This window comes from Vidua chalybeata, chromosome 5 (assembly GCF_026979565.1).
Source record: "Vidua chalybeata isolate OUT-0048 chromosome 5, bVidCha1 merged haplotype, whole genome shotgun sequence".
Classification (NCBI taxonomy): domain Eukaryota; kingdom Metazoa; phylum Chordata; class Aves; order Passeriformes; family Viduidae; genus Vidua; species Vidua chalybeata.
The window spans coordinates 14,765,568-14,781,779 of record NC_071534.1 but is presented as its reverse complement, the minus strand read 5'-3'; the positions used below and the strand labels follow the sequence as shown (position 1 = coordinate 14,781,779).

Genomic DNA, 16,212 nt, shown 5'->3' with positions numbered 1-16,212 from the left:
CTATTACTAAAGGACAGGTACAAAGATTTATCCTTACCTGGTAGGACAAACTGAAAGAAGTGGGGATAAATCACTAGAAATTGAATTAATTTTTAACATATTTTATTTACTAAAAAGCATTCCCCTGCATATTATTGTTTTTTTTTCATCTTAAACTGTGGTCAAGCACTATTTTAGCCTCCAAGCTACCTTAAACATTCCATTTTACTAGAGTCTTGCCACCAGACAAAGATCCCGCCCTTCCCTCTCCTCTTATTTTGAGAGTTAGCCCTCCCTTTTCTGGCAGCTCTAGTGATCATTTTTCAAAAGGATCAACAAGCTTATCTGGGATGCAATAGAGTCTGTCTTTTGCAGTGAAAACCTGTGCTTAGATTAATTTATACCCATGGAATTCTTGACTCCTAACTTGCAGGGCAACATAGTCATTGCAGCAGTCTAATTTTAATAATAAGTCCTTCTCTATTGAATGAACAGTATCTGTATCTTCCTCTTACTATTTTCTTTGGGCCTGCTGTTCCCTGAGGTACATAAAATGTGCACAACCTTTGTCCTAAATTAAGCCAATATATAAACTTTCTTTTAGTCTGAATTTCAAGAATCAGAAATACCCACAATCGATTCCTCTGTTTCCTGTCTAGCGGTAATCTGAGGATGCTAGAGGAGGTGCTAAATCACTTCTGTTTCTAATGGAAGATGTTCAAAGATAAAAAATCTTTCCTGCTCAGTGAAAGATTAATAAGACAACACATAAGAAAAACTGATTCAAAAACATAAGAAAGACTGATTCAAATTCTGTTCAAGATTTAGGAGAAAAGAGTAAAGCTAAGACAAACAGGAACTACATTCAGAAAAAAAAAAAAAGGCGTGGGGGAAAGGCCAGGTTACTTTTATCAAGTATTCACAACTAAAACCCTAGCCACCAGGTGTCAGCACATTTCCACATTTTAAGACGCAAAAGACCAATTCTTGAACACATATAGCTGTCCAACACAAAGCACCTCTGAAACAGCCTAACGTATGGCATCTCAGTGTCCAGCAAGGCATTATGCTGGGCTCCAATCCACAGCTGAGGAAGGAGCAGACTCAGGAAGGCATGAGGGCTTAAAAATCAACCACTTTGAAACACAGACATTTTATTTCCTTGTGACAAAGTACTACTATTGGCAATGACAGTGAAATTGAAGTCAGGGTACATTGTTATGCAAAACACAGGTGCATTTTCTAAACTTCTGCAAATTTTACAACCCTTTCTATTTATTTTGCCATACCTTAGCAGACTGACCCATCACCATCAAATGTCTGCATATGGTGTAAATATGGATAGTACCTACAAAAATAAAAATAAACAAACAAGGCAAGTTCTATAATCCCACGTGAAATTTGTTATGCTAAGCAACTCAATCTTTTTCTTATTATCTGGGTTGTTACTTCCAGAGAAGAAAAATGTAATGACTTTTCATTAAACGAATGAAAAACTAATGATTTTTCTGTACTTCTTATCTAGAGACAATGAAACCATTAAATTCTTCTGCAATATTAGTTTCAAAAATACCTATACAGTGAAGCAGTATAATCATGAGATTTCATGAGAACAAAATCTTAAAAATTTACTGAATCCATTTTTTTACTCAGTAACTGCTAGAGAGACAAATCTTACTTTCATCTCCAAATGCCAGGCTCTTTAAAACAAAATACTACCTCTCCTTTCATACCTTACCTTACATGATTCTTTTAGTCCATCATAGCACTGTCCTGGCACACTCCACCAATATTGCGTGATATTAGGTAAGATAAGTGACATGAAGAAAATTGAAAGCAACTAGCATCAAAATTACTTCAAAATAAAAACCTGTCAAAAATGTACTTGACTCAAGCAACATCATAAAATTTACAAAAATCACTCTTAGAAATATAAAAGACACTGCAGTTCTGGAAGACAAAAAAAAAAAAAAAGCCTATTCTTCAGTCTGTATGGATGTTCAAAAAGGGACACCTGTGGCAGCAGGAGGCATCACAATGTCAACTGTCATAGCTAGAAGGGTGTTATTATCCCAATAAGCTCAAATGGAGCAAGTATTAGGAAGATTTCTTTTATCAGTCAAATGTATAATGAGGCATAAAATCTATTGTTTGAAATTGCAGAAGAATGTTCAGGAACTAAGGAAAATCCGAGTTACTGCCTCCTTCTAATTGGAGTTGATTATTGGCTAGGATTGGTACAGAGACCTGTACACACAGGCAGTGGGATGTAAGAATGGCAGGTGAGTATATTTTAATTTTAATTCTTCTCCCATAGAAACATACAATCAAAAAATACACCTCAAAAGTAAGGACTGAGGGCAATAGCTGTCCCAGTAAAACAAAAGGATAAGAAATTTGACCAATCATAGCTCAGAGAAAGTAAATTTTTCAAAATTAATTTAAGAACATATTATCTCCTCAATTAATATTGCAACAATTGACCATAGTAGTTCAGTTGGTCAGAGCACGGTGTTAACAATGCCAAGGTTGTGGGTTCAATCCCTGTATGAGCCATTCATTCAAGAGTTGGACTTGATGATCCTCATGCAGCCCTTCCAATTCAGAATATGCTGTGATTCTGTGATACTCATACTAGTCTGTTTATTTTTGACTAAATAACATTGCCTTTCAAAGCAAAAATAGACTGGTTTTGTTCCTGAAATTAAAATCTTGATAAATCATTCTCTGTGCATCTAGTTTGTAGAAGTTCCATTATTTTCTCAATTTTTCCTTACTACAAGCATTTACAAGCAGCACCTTGAAATCTTATACATAGATCAAAATCCTTAAGTGCCATATGGTATTTTTTAGAATGGTTTTATTATCAACTCCTCCCCTCAAAGTACTTTCAAAAATACAAAGATCTAATGGCAGACAATTTTCTACTCTTAGATCTGCAATTCCCTTTTCAAAAAAAAAAAAAAAAAACAAAAAAAAAAAAAAAAAACAAACTAAAACAAAGCCCAAACAACAAACCTCCAAACCAAAACCAACAACAACAACAAAAAAAAAACAGTAACCAAGAGAAACAAGACAAAATAAACCCAACAAAACAAACATTTTATTGATAGAAAAATCTTGAGTGTTTTTTGTTAATTAGGATGAACTCCAAAAATGTCCTTATTTTTGATTTTATTTGTACTCTTAAGCACAGTTATAATGAAAAAGTAGATGCTTTTACAACAGTCCACCTGAAAATGTACACTGTGGAAATGTTAATTTTAAAATCCCTTCTATTAGAAAAACCAAAAAATTATTAAAAACCCCTACTGTGATTGAAGACTAACTAGAGATTTATTCATGCCCCTTAGGTTGACCTTAAAGAGTATAAAGAGTATAAAAGTTTCCCTTCACAGCTTTGCTTAGCAAAGAAATGTAAATTGAAAGCCTGAGGTACCATTGTAGATAAGCCAACACAAATTCTCCTGAGGTAGAGCCACTTGCATAGTGAGTCGTAATGAGGTCAAGGCATTGAGACAAGTCTGCAGGGACTCTTGATTCTGAAGATTTCTGTCTCTGCTGCAAACCATCTGATAAATGCAAACATTTCTTGCTTGCAAAACATGGAACTAAAACACATAGAAATACATATAAAGTTAATAGAAATAAATATGAACATATGTCAGTTCACATCAGCAAAGTACAACAAAATGATGAGTAAGAAAAGATTAGGCATAACAGCAGAAAAAATCAGCATGACATTGAACTGAGCATTAGAATATGGAGAAAAACCCAGCAACTCTAAAGCTTCAGGGTTGCTGTACCATGAACCTGAGTCAGTTTCCACTGATGAAAATGCACCTAGTGCACTAGGAGTGCTGGAAGGGGTGTAGGGAGAATGAGGTATTAAACTGCTGTTCAAAGAATCTGCCTTTGACACTTGGCTTCTCTGTAGATGTCCTCCATCAACTAAGATAAATTTTAAATTTTCTACACTTCTCCATCTATATCACCACTATCTTATTTCTCACTCTCATCTGTTACTTTTCTCTTCCACAGATGGATTTTTCTTTCTCTTCCTTGTAATTCCTAAAATAATGTGACCTCACTTGTGCCTGGACTATAGCATCAGCTGAACAAACAGCAGGAAAAAATGGGCTAAGTGGAACATGACTAGTCAGAATAACATTTGAAATTATATTATTTTGTTGCAGTTGATTCACTGAAGCTGGAAGTTTCTAGCCTTGAAATGCCATTTCTTAGTGTTATATTTAAAAAGAAAAGCTAACTGCAGGAACATGGCAAGAAAAATTACATTTAAAGCCTTAAGATGTAATCATTTGACACATTACCATTTTCCAGTTCCAATTGTAGGGATAGTTGCCAACTAAATTTTGTATCTGAAAATTTAAGGATATCTCAGTCTGTAAAGGCTAAGTTAGAGAACAGGCATTTCAGTATAGAGTTGCCATAACATTTACCAGTAGGACTGGTTCAAAGTCTAGGCAGACATACAGAAAACAGAGGAGAACATCTCTGGAACTTCAAATTTATTTACAAAACATTTTTAAAAATGTATTAACATAGTCTTTGATCATATTCTTTCTAGGAAGCTGAACCACATTTTAAAAAGAAAAATAATAATACAAAGTATCTGTTCTGTCATGCTATCTGCTTCTAGCTTTTAAGCAAACTGCTGCTTTCCTCTCTTCACTAAACGCCTATTTATACTCTGACTCAAGGATATGAATTTGATTAGCTCAATACACAGGAGCTGCCTACCATTTCTGTTTGTTGGTTTTGATCACAGAGTAACTTGCATTCGTTAATTCAAAATATCCACCGTGTACAAAAGTAGAGCTTCTCAGCAAAGAACTGCTTAAGTAAAACAGTACATGTTTTTAGCATTCCCTCTATATCAACTGAAACACTCTCTTCCATGAATAACAAAAGGTATACTGCAAGTCCCTACCTTGATAAAGAAATTAACACAAAAGAATTCCAACACATTCTTAAGGTCACTCAGCTTCCTAGGGCTTAAAGCATTTAGAAAAGTATTCAGCATTCTGCCCTTTTTGTTCATAGTGAGCAAATAAGCTATAAAAAACACAACACTGCTTTTCTAACTGTCATGACCATTTATTACAAGTAGTATTTTGCACACTTATGGTACAAAACACAGGAGAATGTTTTAATTGTTTTGCATTCAGTCTGGTTCTTAGATCACACAATACAGAAATTTCCAAAATTGCAGGATATTTATCAAATTTTGCCCACATCCTGATTCTGCCAGTGAATAACAGCAACTATTTCAGAGCAAAAACTGCTGTAAGCAGTTACAGAACACCACATTCAGAGAAAACTGCTATTTTAGCACTAAGTTGATGGTGGTTGGCTTCTGCCACAAAAGCATTAGGCACTTATATCCTCTTAGAAATCTACACTAACTCCAGATGTTTATATCATACATATGATCATTAAATCTCAATGTAATTTATATCTATTTATATCTAACAAACTATTTAAGATTAGTTAATATTAATGTATAATTAATATGAAGTATATTTGTGGAAGATAAAATGGGCTACTTACTTTGAATCTGTGAATGTCTTTGACCAGAAAAATTTTAAAAACCCACAACCTACCGTAAGTGCTGCATTTTTGTCTCTGACGCCATTTGGAAAAAAGGCAGATTTAAAGCGCTGCACATCACCCATGACATCATCAAGGTTTACAGAAACAAACTGCTGAAGGTATCTTTCATAACACTGTAGAAGTGCCAACTTATATTCCTGAAAAAAAATCATATGTTCTTTTTATAGTTTGTATACAGCATTTCTATAAAACATGTGGGGTTTTTATTATCTTTATGAAAAAAGTATCAACGTGAAAGAGCAACAGGAAGTAAAACACTACAGTTTCATACAAATATCCAGCGTGCAGAGTGAACACCTAACATATGAAAGGTTGAAATACTTAAAGAATGGCTTGTTCTTCACGAGTTTTGGTGAGTTTTGTTTATTCTAATCATAAATACAACATATCAGAGAACAATTACAAAGCAGAGTCCTGGGCTAATGTAATAAATTTAAAGAGTTGCTAGAATACTCTACAGTTTTACAACAGTAATGACAATGATAACACACTTCAGAAAAAAAGTACTTCATCATGTAGAACTTTATAAACAATATATAAATATAATCATTTCTCTCTTCCTTGTTTCCATGTTGTCAAAGCTTTTTTTTTTAAATAAACAGATAGAAAGACTAAGATGAATTAAAAAAGATTGAAACAAATGAAAACTGGAATTTACATGTGGCCAAGAAATCAGCATTAATAGACCAGAAATTGCCACTGGGTCTTTAAGAGCTGTTAGCAAAGAGGATGCTGAGCTTTATATCTCATTCCAAATAGAGCTCCCCAGCAGCATGTCGAACCACTCTAAAATCATGCTGACTCTGTGGTTCAGCACTGACTCAGATCTGGAAGTGACATTCAATGAATCATCACTACCACTTCCTTCAGCAAGATTACATATAGGTTTCTCTACCAATTTCACTAAATGTAGCACTCACACTAAATAAATTATTGAGGAAAAAATAACTAATTGCTGGTAAAAATGATCCTTTAATATTTAATCACACAAAATTCTTATTTCCCTGTATTGTCTTCTTTTTTTTCAATATAAATTCCTTCCACCACAGTAACACCTGTAATTTTTAATTATCTGAGGAGTCTAACTCACATGGCCCCATTGTCCTATTTGCTGTGTGAAAGCAGCAGCCATACATAGAAGCTTTGACTTTCCGTGGACAGCTATGGGCAGTCAGTCACTTGTGTAATCTAATACATACATTCAGGCTGTGATAACACTTAGAATCCAAAGCCATGGATTAGAATACCATTAAGATAGTTATTGACATACAACAAAAAGGTAAATTCTCTCCTAAACAGTTTAAAACACATGTGTATGACCAAAGATAACAGGCAGATACAGGCAGAGTGGGAGGCAGGGAAAAAACGAGTCAGTACTGATCATATGATGACTAACAGACTAAGTAATTTCCAGATATATGACTTAATGAATTTAGGTGTGGCCTAAAAAACACATAGCAGATGGAATCTAAAGGCATTAAAAAAATACAGCAGGAGGACAGAAAGCTAAGCGGTGTCTACCCACTGACTATTCATATGCAATAATTATTTTTTAAGGACTACATGTCATTAAGTATTATATAATGTACAGGTTAAAATTGAAAATATTCAACACCAATTTTCATCTAGGAGCCAAGAGGGGTACTTATAGAATTGGCTTTACCCCACCTATCACAGACCTTGCTTTTACACCACATTCATCCTTCCTGTAATGCATTTGAAATTTGCAACATCCATCACCTGTTCCTTCTATTTATTTCTTTTCAGGGAAAAAAACTTGAATGAAAACTAGGTTTTCATTCTAAAATTAAGTTAAAGAAATGCACTAAAAGTGTGAGTTCCAAAAAAAGTTGAATTTATTAGGCTGACCAGCAAAACAACTTCTTCAACAACACCGATAACTTTACTGTAGAAAAACACATTACACTAGATTCAAGTTGCAAGCACAAGTCTTTATGCAGAAACATGGATTATTTTCAGGCAATCTAGGGTCAGGTCATTAAGCACCTTGAATGTAAGGACCAAACTATATTGGAGTGCTGCTTTGGGAAGGCAATGCAGAGTACAGAAAGCAGCATTTGATAATCTGAAATAATCTTTCTGAGTACTCTGTGAGAGCAGCAGTTCCCAAGCACTAAAAGCTTCATGTAATGTTTCAAGCAATTCCTAGGGCCCAGAAGCTATGAAAACCTCCGGAATATACAAAAATGAAGAAAACATGAACATAATTGTCTAGGCAATGCTATTAACAATTGCTGCTGTTCAAGTTTCCTTAAGAATTTCTGTATGTCTAAACCTACACCATGACCCTGCACCTTCAATTGTAATGGCTCCACAGTTATGGACTCTTCTATACTCCTTCTTCTGCCTCCCAGTGAGTGCTGAGTGCTGCTGAAACTCAGCTTAAGCTGCCTGTTCCTTATTCAGGAGCAGGCCACTTTTGTGGAATTCTTCAGGACACATGCAATGAAGGATATAGAAGACTTCATAACATCTGCATGATACTCCTGCCTTTGCCATGGCCTGCAGAAAAGCCCACCAGGCAGCCACAAATAAACACTCTCCACCAACAGCACAAAGAGCATCTCTCCTTGCTGCATTCCATAAGCAAAGGACATAAGAGTGAAAGAACAGTTTCACTGGATGTGTGTCTCAAAAAGATGGCCCCTCAAACCACCTTGATACATTTCCAGTTATGCCCTCTTTTTTTATTTATTTTCTTTTATTCCTGTTATGTTAAAAAATTTAGCAGGTACAGAACTGACTTTCTAACTATACATCTCTGAGCTGCTTCTGAGTGTTGTTTAGTAACTACCCTTGAAAGCCCCAGATTTTATGGCATGACCTTCTGACACAAATATCACTAAGCTTGTAAATGGCTCACCCTTGGATGTTTTCCACAGGAAACACAAAGGACAAATAGTATATAAAAATATATTTGCCTTATTGAGTCAGATCAACAGTTACTAGCCTGGCATCCCATTTTGAGTAGTCAGTAACATATGACTAAGTAAAAGCATAAAAATAGAGTTATCATATAGTTATCATATAGTGAAATCATAGAGTTATCATATAGTGAAATATCTCTCAAATACTCTGTCTTCAACAGTCAAGCTCCTGAATCCCTTTTAGTTGTGATCTACCCCTTTTGAGGAGACCAGAAATACACACATAATTAAACTGATACATATACTTGTACAATGTGTAATTGCACTCTGGTTCCTGTTCTCTGTTCCTCTCCTGACAATTCTTTTTATTCATGTTTGGAAACTGAGCATTGAGCTGAGTCAGTGGAACTGCTCTATCATTGTCAACTTCTACTTTAACAGCATTAAAGGCACAGTCAGATATTGTACACTATCATGCTGAAACATCAAACAAAAAAAGAAAGATTTTGGGGTGTTTGAAAAGGCAATGGGTGCATAGAAAATACAGATATAGAAAATATATTAAAAAATCAGGGCAATTTTACAATAAAAAAGCAAGAAATACAAACAACCAACTGTCACTGGAATTATTTTGTAAAAGTTTTTGCTACTTTCTGAATAGCTTTCAGTAAAATATGATTAAAAATTAAAGTAGTGTAGAAACATAATGAAACAAAGGCTATGACTGAACCTTTTCTGATTTCAAATTACTTACTTTGATCTGAGCAAGGGTATCACCAACTTTCACAAGTCTTTCATTGTAATACCACTCCGGTAGTCGTGGTTTATATTTGATCCAAATGTTAAATAAAGTATTTGCTCTAAAGAAAAAAAAAAAAAAAAAAAAGAAAAAAATATATAAAATATTTTTTATATATATATATATATATATATATACACATATGAGAAAAGGTTTCAGATTAAACTAGCAGTAAACCTGTCATAACAAGTAAACAAATCAGGAAAGCTTCAAGTTTTGAAAACTCCTTTCTTCCAAATCTATTTGAACTTCTATATATTTCAAAGCAAGTGATCATTACAACCAGATTTAACAGGCAGACAAGGACATTTCTGGGTTTCATTTCTGTCACCAGTTTTTATCATGCATTTTAAATAGGATGAATTTTCTCCCAGGTAAATTTTTATTCAAATGTCCTAGTAAGAATCCCCTTGTGTTGTTCAAACACAGTCACAAGCAGAAAATCTGTCCCACCTTTCAGCTAGTATTTGAGAAGTTCTGTTGGAATAAACAATTAATCAATAAACAATTAATATCTTAATTGTCTAAGATATCTAATATCTTAGACTCAATGAATTACAGTTCACAGCAATTCTTAGACTGGAAACTACAAATGTTATGAGCAGGAAAAAAATCCCAAAATAACAATGTATGGTCAGGCAGCTGCAACCTTGCAAACCGGTAGCCATGGAATAAACCATAAAGCTATACAGTATATAGAGCTATGGTACACAGAGCTCATGGTATACAGAGCTACACCATGAGTCATGAAAGAAATGTTCAGGAATTTTAAATTGTAAGGGGTAGGTTTCAGAAAGAACCAAATGACACACTTGCTAAAACAGAGAGGATTTTATGGCAATAATTGTGATGCTCTTCTGTTGCCTCTATTCTAGCCACAGTTATCAAGGATGTCTTTGTGTAATAAATTGCCTATTTTGCTGAACCAGCAAGCCTCCCAGAAATGGTAACTGATTTAAGAAGTTTCCCTCTGCTACAGAGACACTGACTACATCGTGCCAGTACTTCAGTCCCTACCAACCATGATTTGATGGCCTCGTGCTCGCACGTGTACAACTTCCCCACCCTACACTTCTTTAAGAAAGCTACATTCTAGCTGGAAAACAATAACTGATCAGACAGACTGCTAATAAGCACTGGGACTTTTTCATAAAAGAATCACGTTAGCAAATCATTACCAGTATTGACAGCGTTCACAGTGCCAGGCATCTCTCACATTTATTCTCTTAACAAATCACTTGCACAGAAATGTTAGCAGAGTGCCTTGTGATACTGCTACAGCCAAATTATTTATAGGTAGCAATTTATGAGGAAAGAAAGCAACTGAAGAACTATAAATTAACATTTAAAGAAATTAACATCTGAAAAATATCCTTCTAGCTGAATTGTCACGCATAAACCATATGCTTATTGGTGTGAAGTGGCTGGAACTTTTTGACTTCTCTTAAAACTGGGATGGTAGATTAGAACACAATACACTTTCTTAAACTGTTCTCTGACATTCAAAGCACTTGGAATGCATTCTAACAGTGTCTCATATAACTCTTCATTTCAGTTTATAAGAACACTCCCAATTAAAAAAACAAAAAGCACAATAAATAACATTTTCTTTCCACACAGGAAGCTGTGAGCCATCTTCACATTTCAAGGTGAAACAGATGGCTTTATGAGAAATCTGTCAAATTACCTTTACAATAAAGAAATGTAAAAATCATAATCCTTTTTTTTTTTCTAAAAGTATCATCTCAGCACAATTCTCAGTTCTTGAAAGTAAGCAGCAAGGAAATAAGTAGGACATCCTAGAGTTGTATCCTAAAGGAAAAATGCAGTAACAGCACAAACTAGGCCAAAAGCAACAATCAGAATAAAATGTTCTAAGGCATTTTTAAGGAGAAAATTTTTAAGGAAGCCATAGCCCAGTGAAATGAGGAGTACATTCCAAATGAGGGAATGAGCCCCTCCTGGTCCATCCTTAACAATTAACAGCCTGGGTATGTACTGAGTTCTTATACTGAGAAAATATTCCACACCAGTTAGTATCTGCAAAGAGGCTCCAAAGCAAAGGAATCTGTCAGGCAGCTGAGCAAAGTTCCCTTGGACTATTAAAGGAAGAATTTAGGAAAATTTCAGAGACCAAGAGATTTGATGGATATTAGGAGGAAAGGGGAAAGAGGAAAAAGAGAGGGAAAAAGAGATATCAAGGATGACCCTGGATGAAGCTCTTAAAAGCTAAGACTAGTAGATTTCTTTCAGACTGATCAGCTTGAAGTCCCCAGTAATGGTCATCTTCATTTTTTGTTATGAATGTTCATGTTAACACATGAGATTCTCAGATATAATAAAGAAGTAATAAATCTGTAAAAAAACTAGTTTAGCAAAGTACTGACAAACCTGACCAGACTTTCAGCTTCAGTCAGAAGGTTAAGGTAAACTGATTCTGGTATAATGCCATGACTAACTACAAGTGAGTTCATGACACAGGAATGTTTCTTTGACACAGACAAAAGAGGAGAGTGAGACACTTCCTAAACAGCTTCCCAAACAGTTTCCTTTAAACAGCCTGTAGGACACCAGAGTAACAAGTTAAGTAAGTGAATTCTTAAAAAAAAATAGTGTTGAAGCTCAGAGGTGAAATTTCTTTACTTCCATCCATAATAGAAAAAAAATCCCTAAGGTAAACCCATAATAGTGTGCACAGGATAAGGCCCACATGACTAAAATCTTTACTAAGAGTATAAAGAATTCTCTGATACTGATCAAAAGCCATCTTATTAAATAAGGGTGGCTAAGCCACACAACATGAGATAAAATCAATAGTTCAAGGTAAAGCTTTGATGGCCCTGCTGCCAAGAGAAATGGAGCAAAACAACTTCTTGTTTAGCTGAGGAAAAATTACTTTTGATTGCTATTTCTGACTGAAAAGATTTGTGATACCAGGGAAGTGTTCAGTAATTTTTGTTTCCTACATTAGAACATTTAAATGCCTAAATTATGGCCTTTCTGTTGACCTATAAACACCAAAGTTTGAAAGAGTTGGAGGAACGAGGCAGATAATTTTATTTTTCTAAATTGAACACACTTACCACGTGGAAGCTGGTTTTCTTGTTGCTCAAAGAACAAGAACACTTTGACCTCACTCCATGCCACAAAAGATAGTTTGGAAACCAGAATAGTAAGAAGTCTTTAGAGCATATGAAAGTATCGAAGCAGTGACCCTTGAAGGGGGAATAACACACTCTGACTCCATATTGCAGAAGGCTGAATAAATTGCTTTTATTAAGCTAAATTATATTACATTAATACTATACTAGAACTATATCATACTAAAAAAATACTAAAGAAAAACCTGTGACTATCTCCAGACAGTCACGACACAGCTTTGACCCAATTGGCCAATCAATCCAAACAACCATCACTGGTGTCCATTTAACAAATCACTCTTTGGTAAACAATCCCCATAACACATTCCACACGTGCCAAACAACAGGCACAGCAAATAGAGATAAGAATTGTTTTCTTCTTTCTCTGAGCTTTCTCACTGCATCTCACAGCTTCCCAGGAAAAATCCTGGGAGAGACAATCACGTCTCTCTCTGTTCAGAGAACGTGAATACCACAGGAAAGCATCTGAAATAGTCATTACCTTCAGAAATTTGTAGAACCAGCCAGACTACAGCTGGTTCTGCAAGCAGCACATGCTCCAATTTTGAGTTATCAAACAATGAAGCAGTAGGGAGAAAAACCCCTGAAATTTCACAATCACATATTGACTTTGTTGACAGCAAAGTCTTGACTTTGCTGACTGCCTGAACATATGCTTATAATCAGAATTCCAGTCTTCTACCTCGGTACTGTCCCTATGCAAATGAAGAATGCCTGACAATGCACAGCTACTGAGAGCTTCATGTTACTCAGTATTCCTAATGCTCTGGAATTTTGGTAGGGATCACTACTACCAGAGACTTCTGAGATCAAGGCCTGTATAGAGGCAGTTCTCACCTCCATGATGAACACTGCAGATTTCCTCAGATGTGAAAATACTCTCATGCCAACCAAGGTATGCATGGTCATGGGTGACATCCACAAAATACCAGTTTGAATAAGACGGAACTTAGGTTTGAGAGGTAAAGCAAAAAAAGGCTTGGAGATACTGTTCACAAAAACTGGTAACTTAGCACTATACTGCAAACAGCTCAGCTTCAGCATGGCCGCCTGCTGACCAGAAGATACGAAGAACACCGTTGGCAATTACTTAGTGCCTGAAGCAGCCAAGTAGTGTTACTTCTTCTAAGTGGACTTGGAGAGAATAGCTTTCAATATAACAATTCCTATCAGCTAAAGCTGAAATAAAAAGGTCTGAAACTACAAAAAGGCTTCAAAATAACAAACCACTGAAATCAGCTGCTGAAACAATATAAAAAGTCAACATACTGAGATTCAGAACACTAGAGGCAAAAACCTGGAGACTTATACCTGCATGATCCACCTAGGCCTAGACCCAATGATGAACATACCCCATAAACAAATTAGGAAGCCAGATAGCTTAGAATAGGAAGGATCTCCAGCTCAGACAAAGGCCAGGCTGCAGAATCTGAGTACCTTCTGAAAATGTATACACCTACTTCAGAGTAGGGTAATTTGTGGATTATTTCTAGGAAACTACTGAGTGAAATATGCAAGGGTAGAAGCTGCACATAAGTGATAAGGTAACCACCCTGTAACCTAACTTCTATGCTGTTTTTGAAGGAACTTTTGATACCCTGGGAAACTTGTGGGGTTTATGTTAAAGACCTGCAAACTTAGAACAGAGTAGTATTCAGGTAACAACAATAGAAAAATCAAGTATTTACCGTAAAATAAATTGTATCACAATGTGCCTAAATGCAGCAGGGAGAGCTACATGAGAAATGCACAGTCTATAAAAGACATATGCATGCACTATGAATCATACACCGATTCCAGTTGCTCTATCTTAACTGCATTACAAAATCTCAATTTATGCATACCCACAGATATGCATGTATGCGAGCAAACAAATATGCACTATTATACTTGCCATATGCTCTGCCTGCATCTTTGTGTATAAAAATAAACCAACGTAGACAGAGACATATGCACGAAAAGAGCTGTGTGCTGTTATCCTCGTGTAGCCCTACTGTTGAAGGCATGTACGTGCCCACAAGAGTTCACCCTCACCAGCAGCCGCACAGGCTGGTGGGCTGCCAGTCCCTGAAGCACTGTCAAGGGATTTTCCCACCAGGAAGCTCAGGCAGGTCTGACAGAACCAACAGTGGTGCTGCCAACTTCCACAGCCCCTTGTAGTTTTTCCCTAAAGCGCTTGTAGGAAGCACTGAAGAAATAAAAATTTTAAAAAGCGGTGTTCAGACTTCTGAAACCCTGGCTATCTCCCAGTGCAGCGGGCGCGGGATTCCCAGCGCAGCCCGTGGCGTGACGAGGGAGCCGAGCAGCGGCGGGCGTGGCGAGCTGGCGCTGCCCGGCGGGCCGGGAAGGGCAGCCCGGGAGCGGCGGGGCGGCGGCGCGGAGAGCCCGCGGGGCGGCTGAAGGAGCAGAGCGAAGGAGAAGGGGTGCGGCCGAGAAAGGGAGCTGAGGCGGGGGCAGAGGGAACGGCGAGCGGCTCCCGGAGCGGGCGGCGACGCGGGAATCAGGGGCGGCGGCGCAGCCCTACCCGTGGCGGTGCAGGTCGTGCTGCGGCTGCTTGGCCTCCCCCGCGCCTCGCAGCCGCCGCAGGGAGCTCAGGACGCGCCGCAGCTCGGCCTCGAAGCTGTCCACCACCGGGTTGCCCCGCGCCACGGGCCCGAAGAAAGCGGCGTGCGGGGCCTGCGGGCCGGCGGCGGGCGGCGGCGGCCCGGCGGGCTGCGCCATGCTCGGCCCGGCCCGGCCCGGGCGCGGACGCGTCGCTGTCTCCGGGCAACGGCCGCGGGCAGCGGCCCCGCGGGGCCGCCCTGGACAAGGCGGGAGGTACCGCATGGGGCGGCTCTTCCGCAGCCTGTTTCACCAGGGATGGCACTTAGCACCTACTGGTTGTGTCGCTGTGCCTGCTGCACGGCTACGCATAAAAGTGTGCTGATCGTCTAAATGGTTATGTTTGTCTGTTAAAACAAACAAACAAAAAAGGTGGCAAACTAGGAAACTACCAGCCCGTATTTATGTTATAGGAGGTGCTTATAGCAACCTATGTGTTTTGAAGTTCTTTACAGACACTGTGGTAAAGAGGTTTGGGAGGGATGTGAAGGAAACTGACTCTGTTGCCATGTTCGTCATCACGATGAGCGTAAGGGACAGCTAAAGTGAAAACATGAAAGTTTTCACTTCAAAATATGAGAGAAATATGATAAGTGAGCAGGGTGCCCTGGCAACCAGGGCCTTTGGAGGCAGTTTCTCGACAAAGGATCAAGGAAAAGGATAAATAGAGATGGGTAAAGCAAAGAAACACTTGAAAAGTGCATCCAAGTAATTCATAGATGACAGCAAAATAACTATCCTTCCAACAGCTGGAGACACACAGCATCAGCACACTGAATTACTGGAATCAGAAAATACTGCATTAGCAAGGTCAGAGAAATGACATGGGAATCATGTAGATACTATTCATCCTTGGAAAATTGGGGAAATTAAAAAATATGATTAATTTATGACTAACGTGTCTGACTCATTTTACACATTGATTTAGTATTGTTACCTGCTGGGAGTTGCGTGGATCCATTGTCCAACAGGTATTGTGAGACTGTGGGAAGATCTAGTGACAATGGCTATGCCATTTAGGTGGGAGCAAATTTAAACAAAGCACAAGCAGGAGTGGGTTCCTCAGATATCTGTGAAGGAGGTAGAAAATTGAGTCTGCAATGAAAAGACATGGCAAAAAGATTTTGATGCAGGGATTTAGAAATCA

General features: G+C 37.7%; 1 protein-coding gene across 3 annotated transcripts in view; it reads right to left on the bottom strand.

The window, feature by feature from the left end:
* The window catches only part of CFAP54 (cilia and flagella associated protein 54), a 101,956-nt gene extending 86,756 nt beyond the window's left edge, over positions 1-15,200 (bottom strand). For 2 of the 3 annotated variants that reach the window (XM_053943713.1, XM_053943714.1), the window contains exons 1-5: positions 14,989-15,185; positions 9,259-9,364; positions 5,607-5,753; positions 3,419-3,590; positions 1,269-1,327 (exon numbers count right to left, since the gene is read on the bottom strand). In XM_053943713.1, coding sequence (XP_053799688.1) covers positions 1,269-1,327; positions 3,419-3,590; positions 5,607-5,753; positions 9,259-9,364; positions 14,989-15,185 — 681 coding nt within the window. Of the gene's footprint in view, positions 1-1,268; positions 1,328-3,418; positions 3,591-5,606; positions 5,754-9,258; positions 9,365-14,988 lie in introns of all 3 variants that reach the window. The other variant, XM_053943715.1, reaches the window with a different exon arrangement.
* Between the last annotated feature and the right edge of the window lie 1,012 nt (positions 15,201-16,212).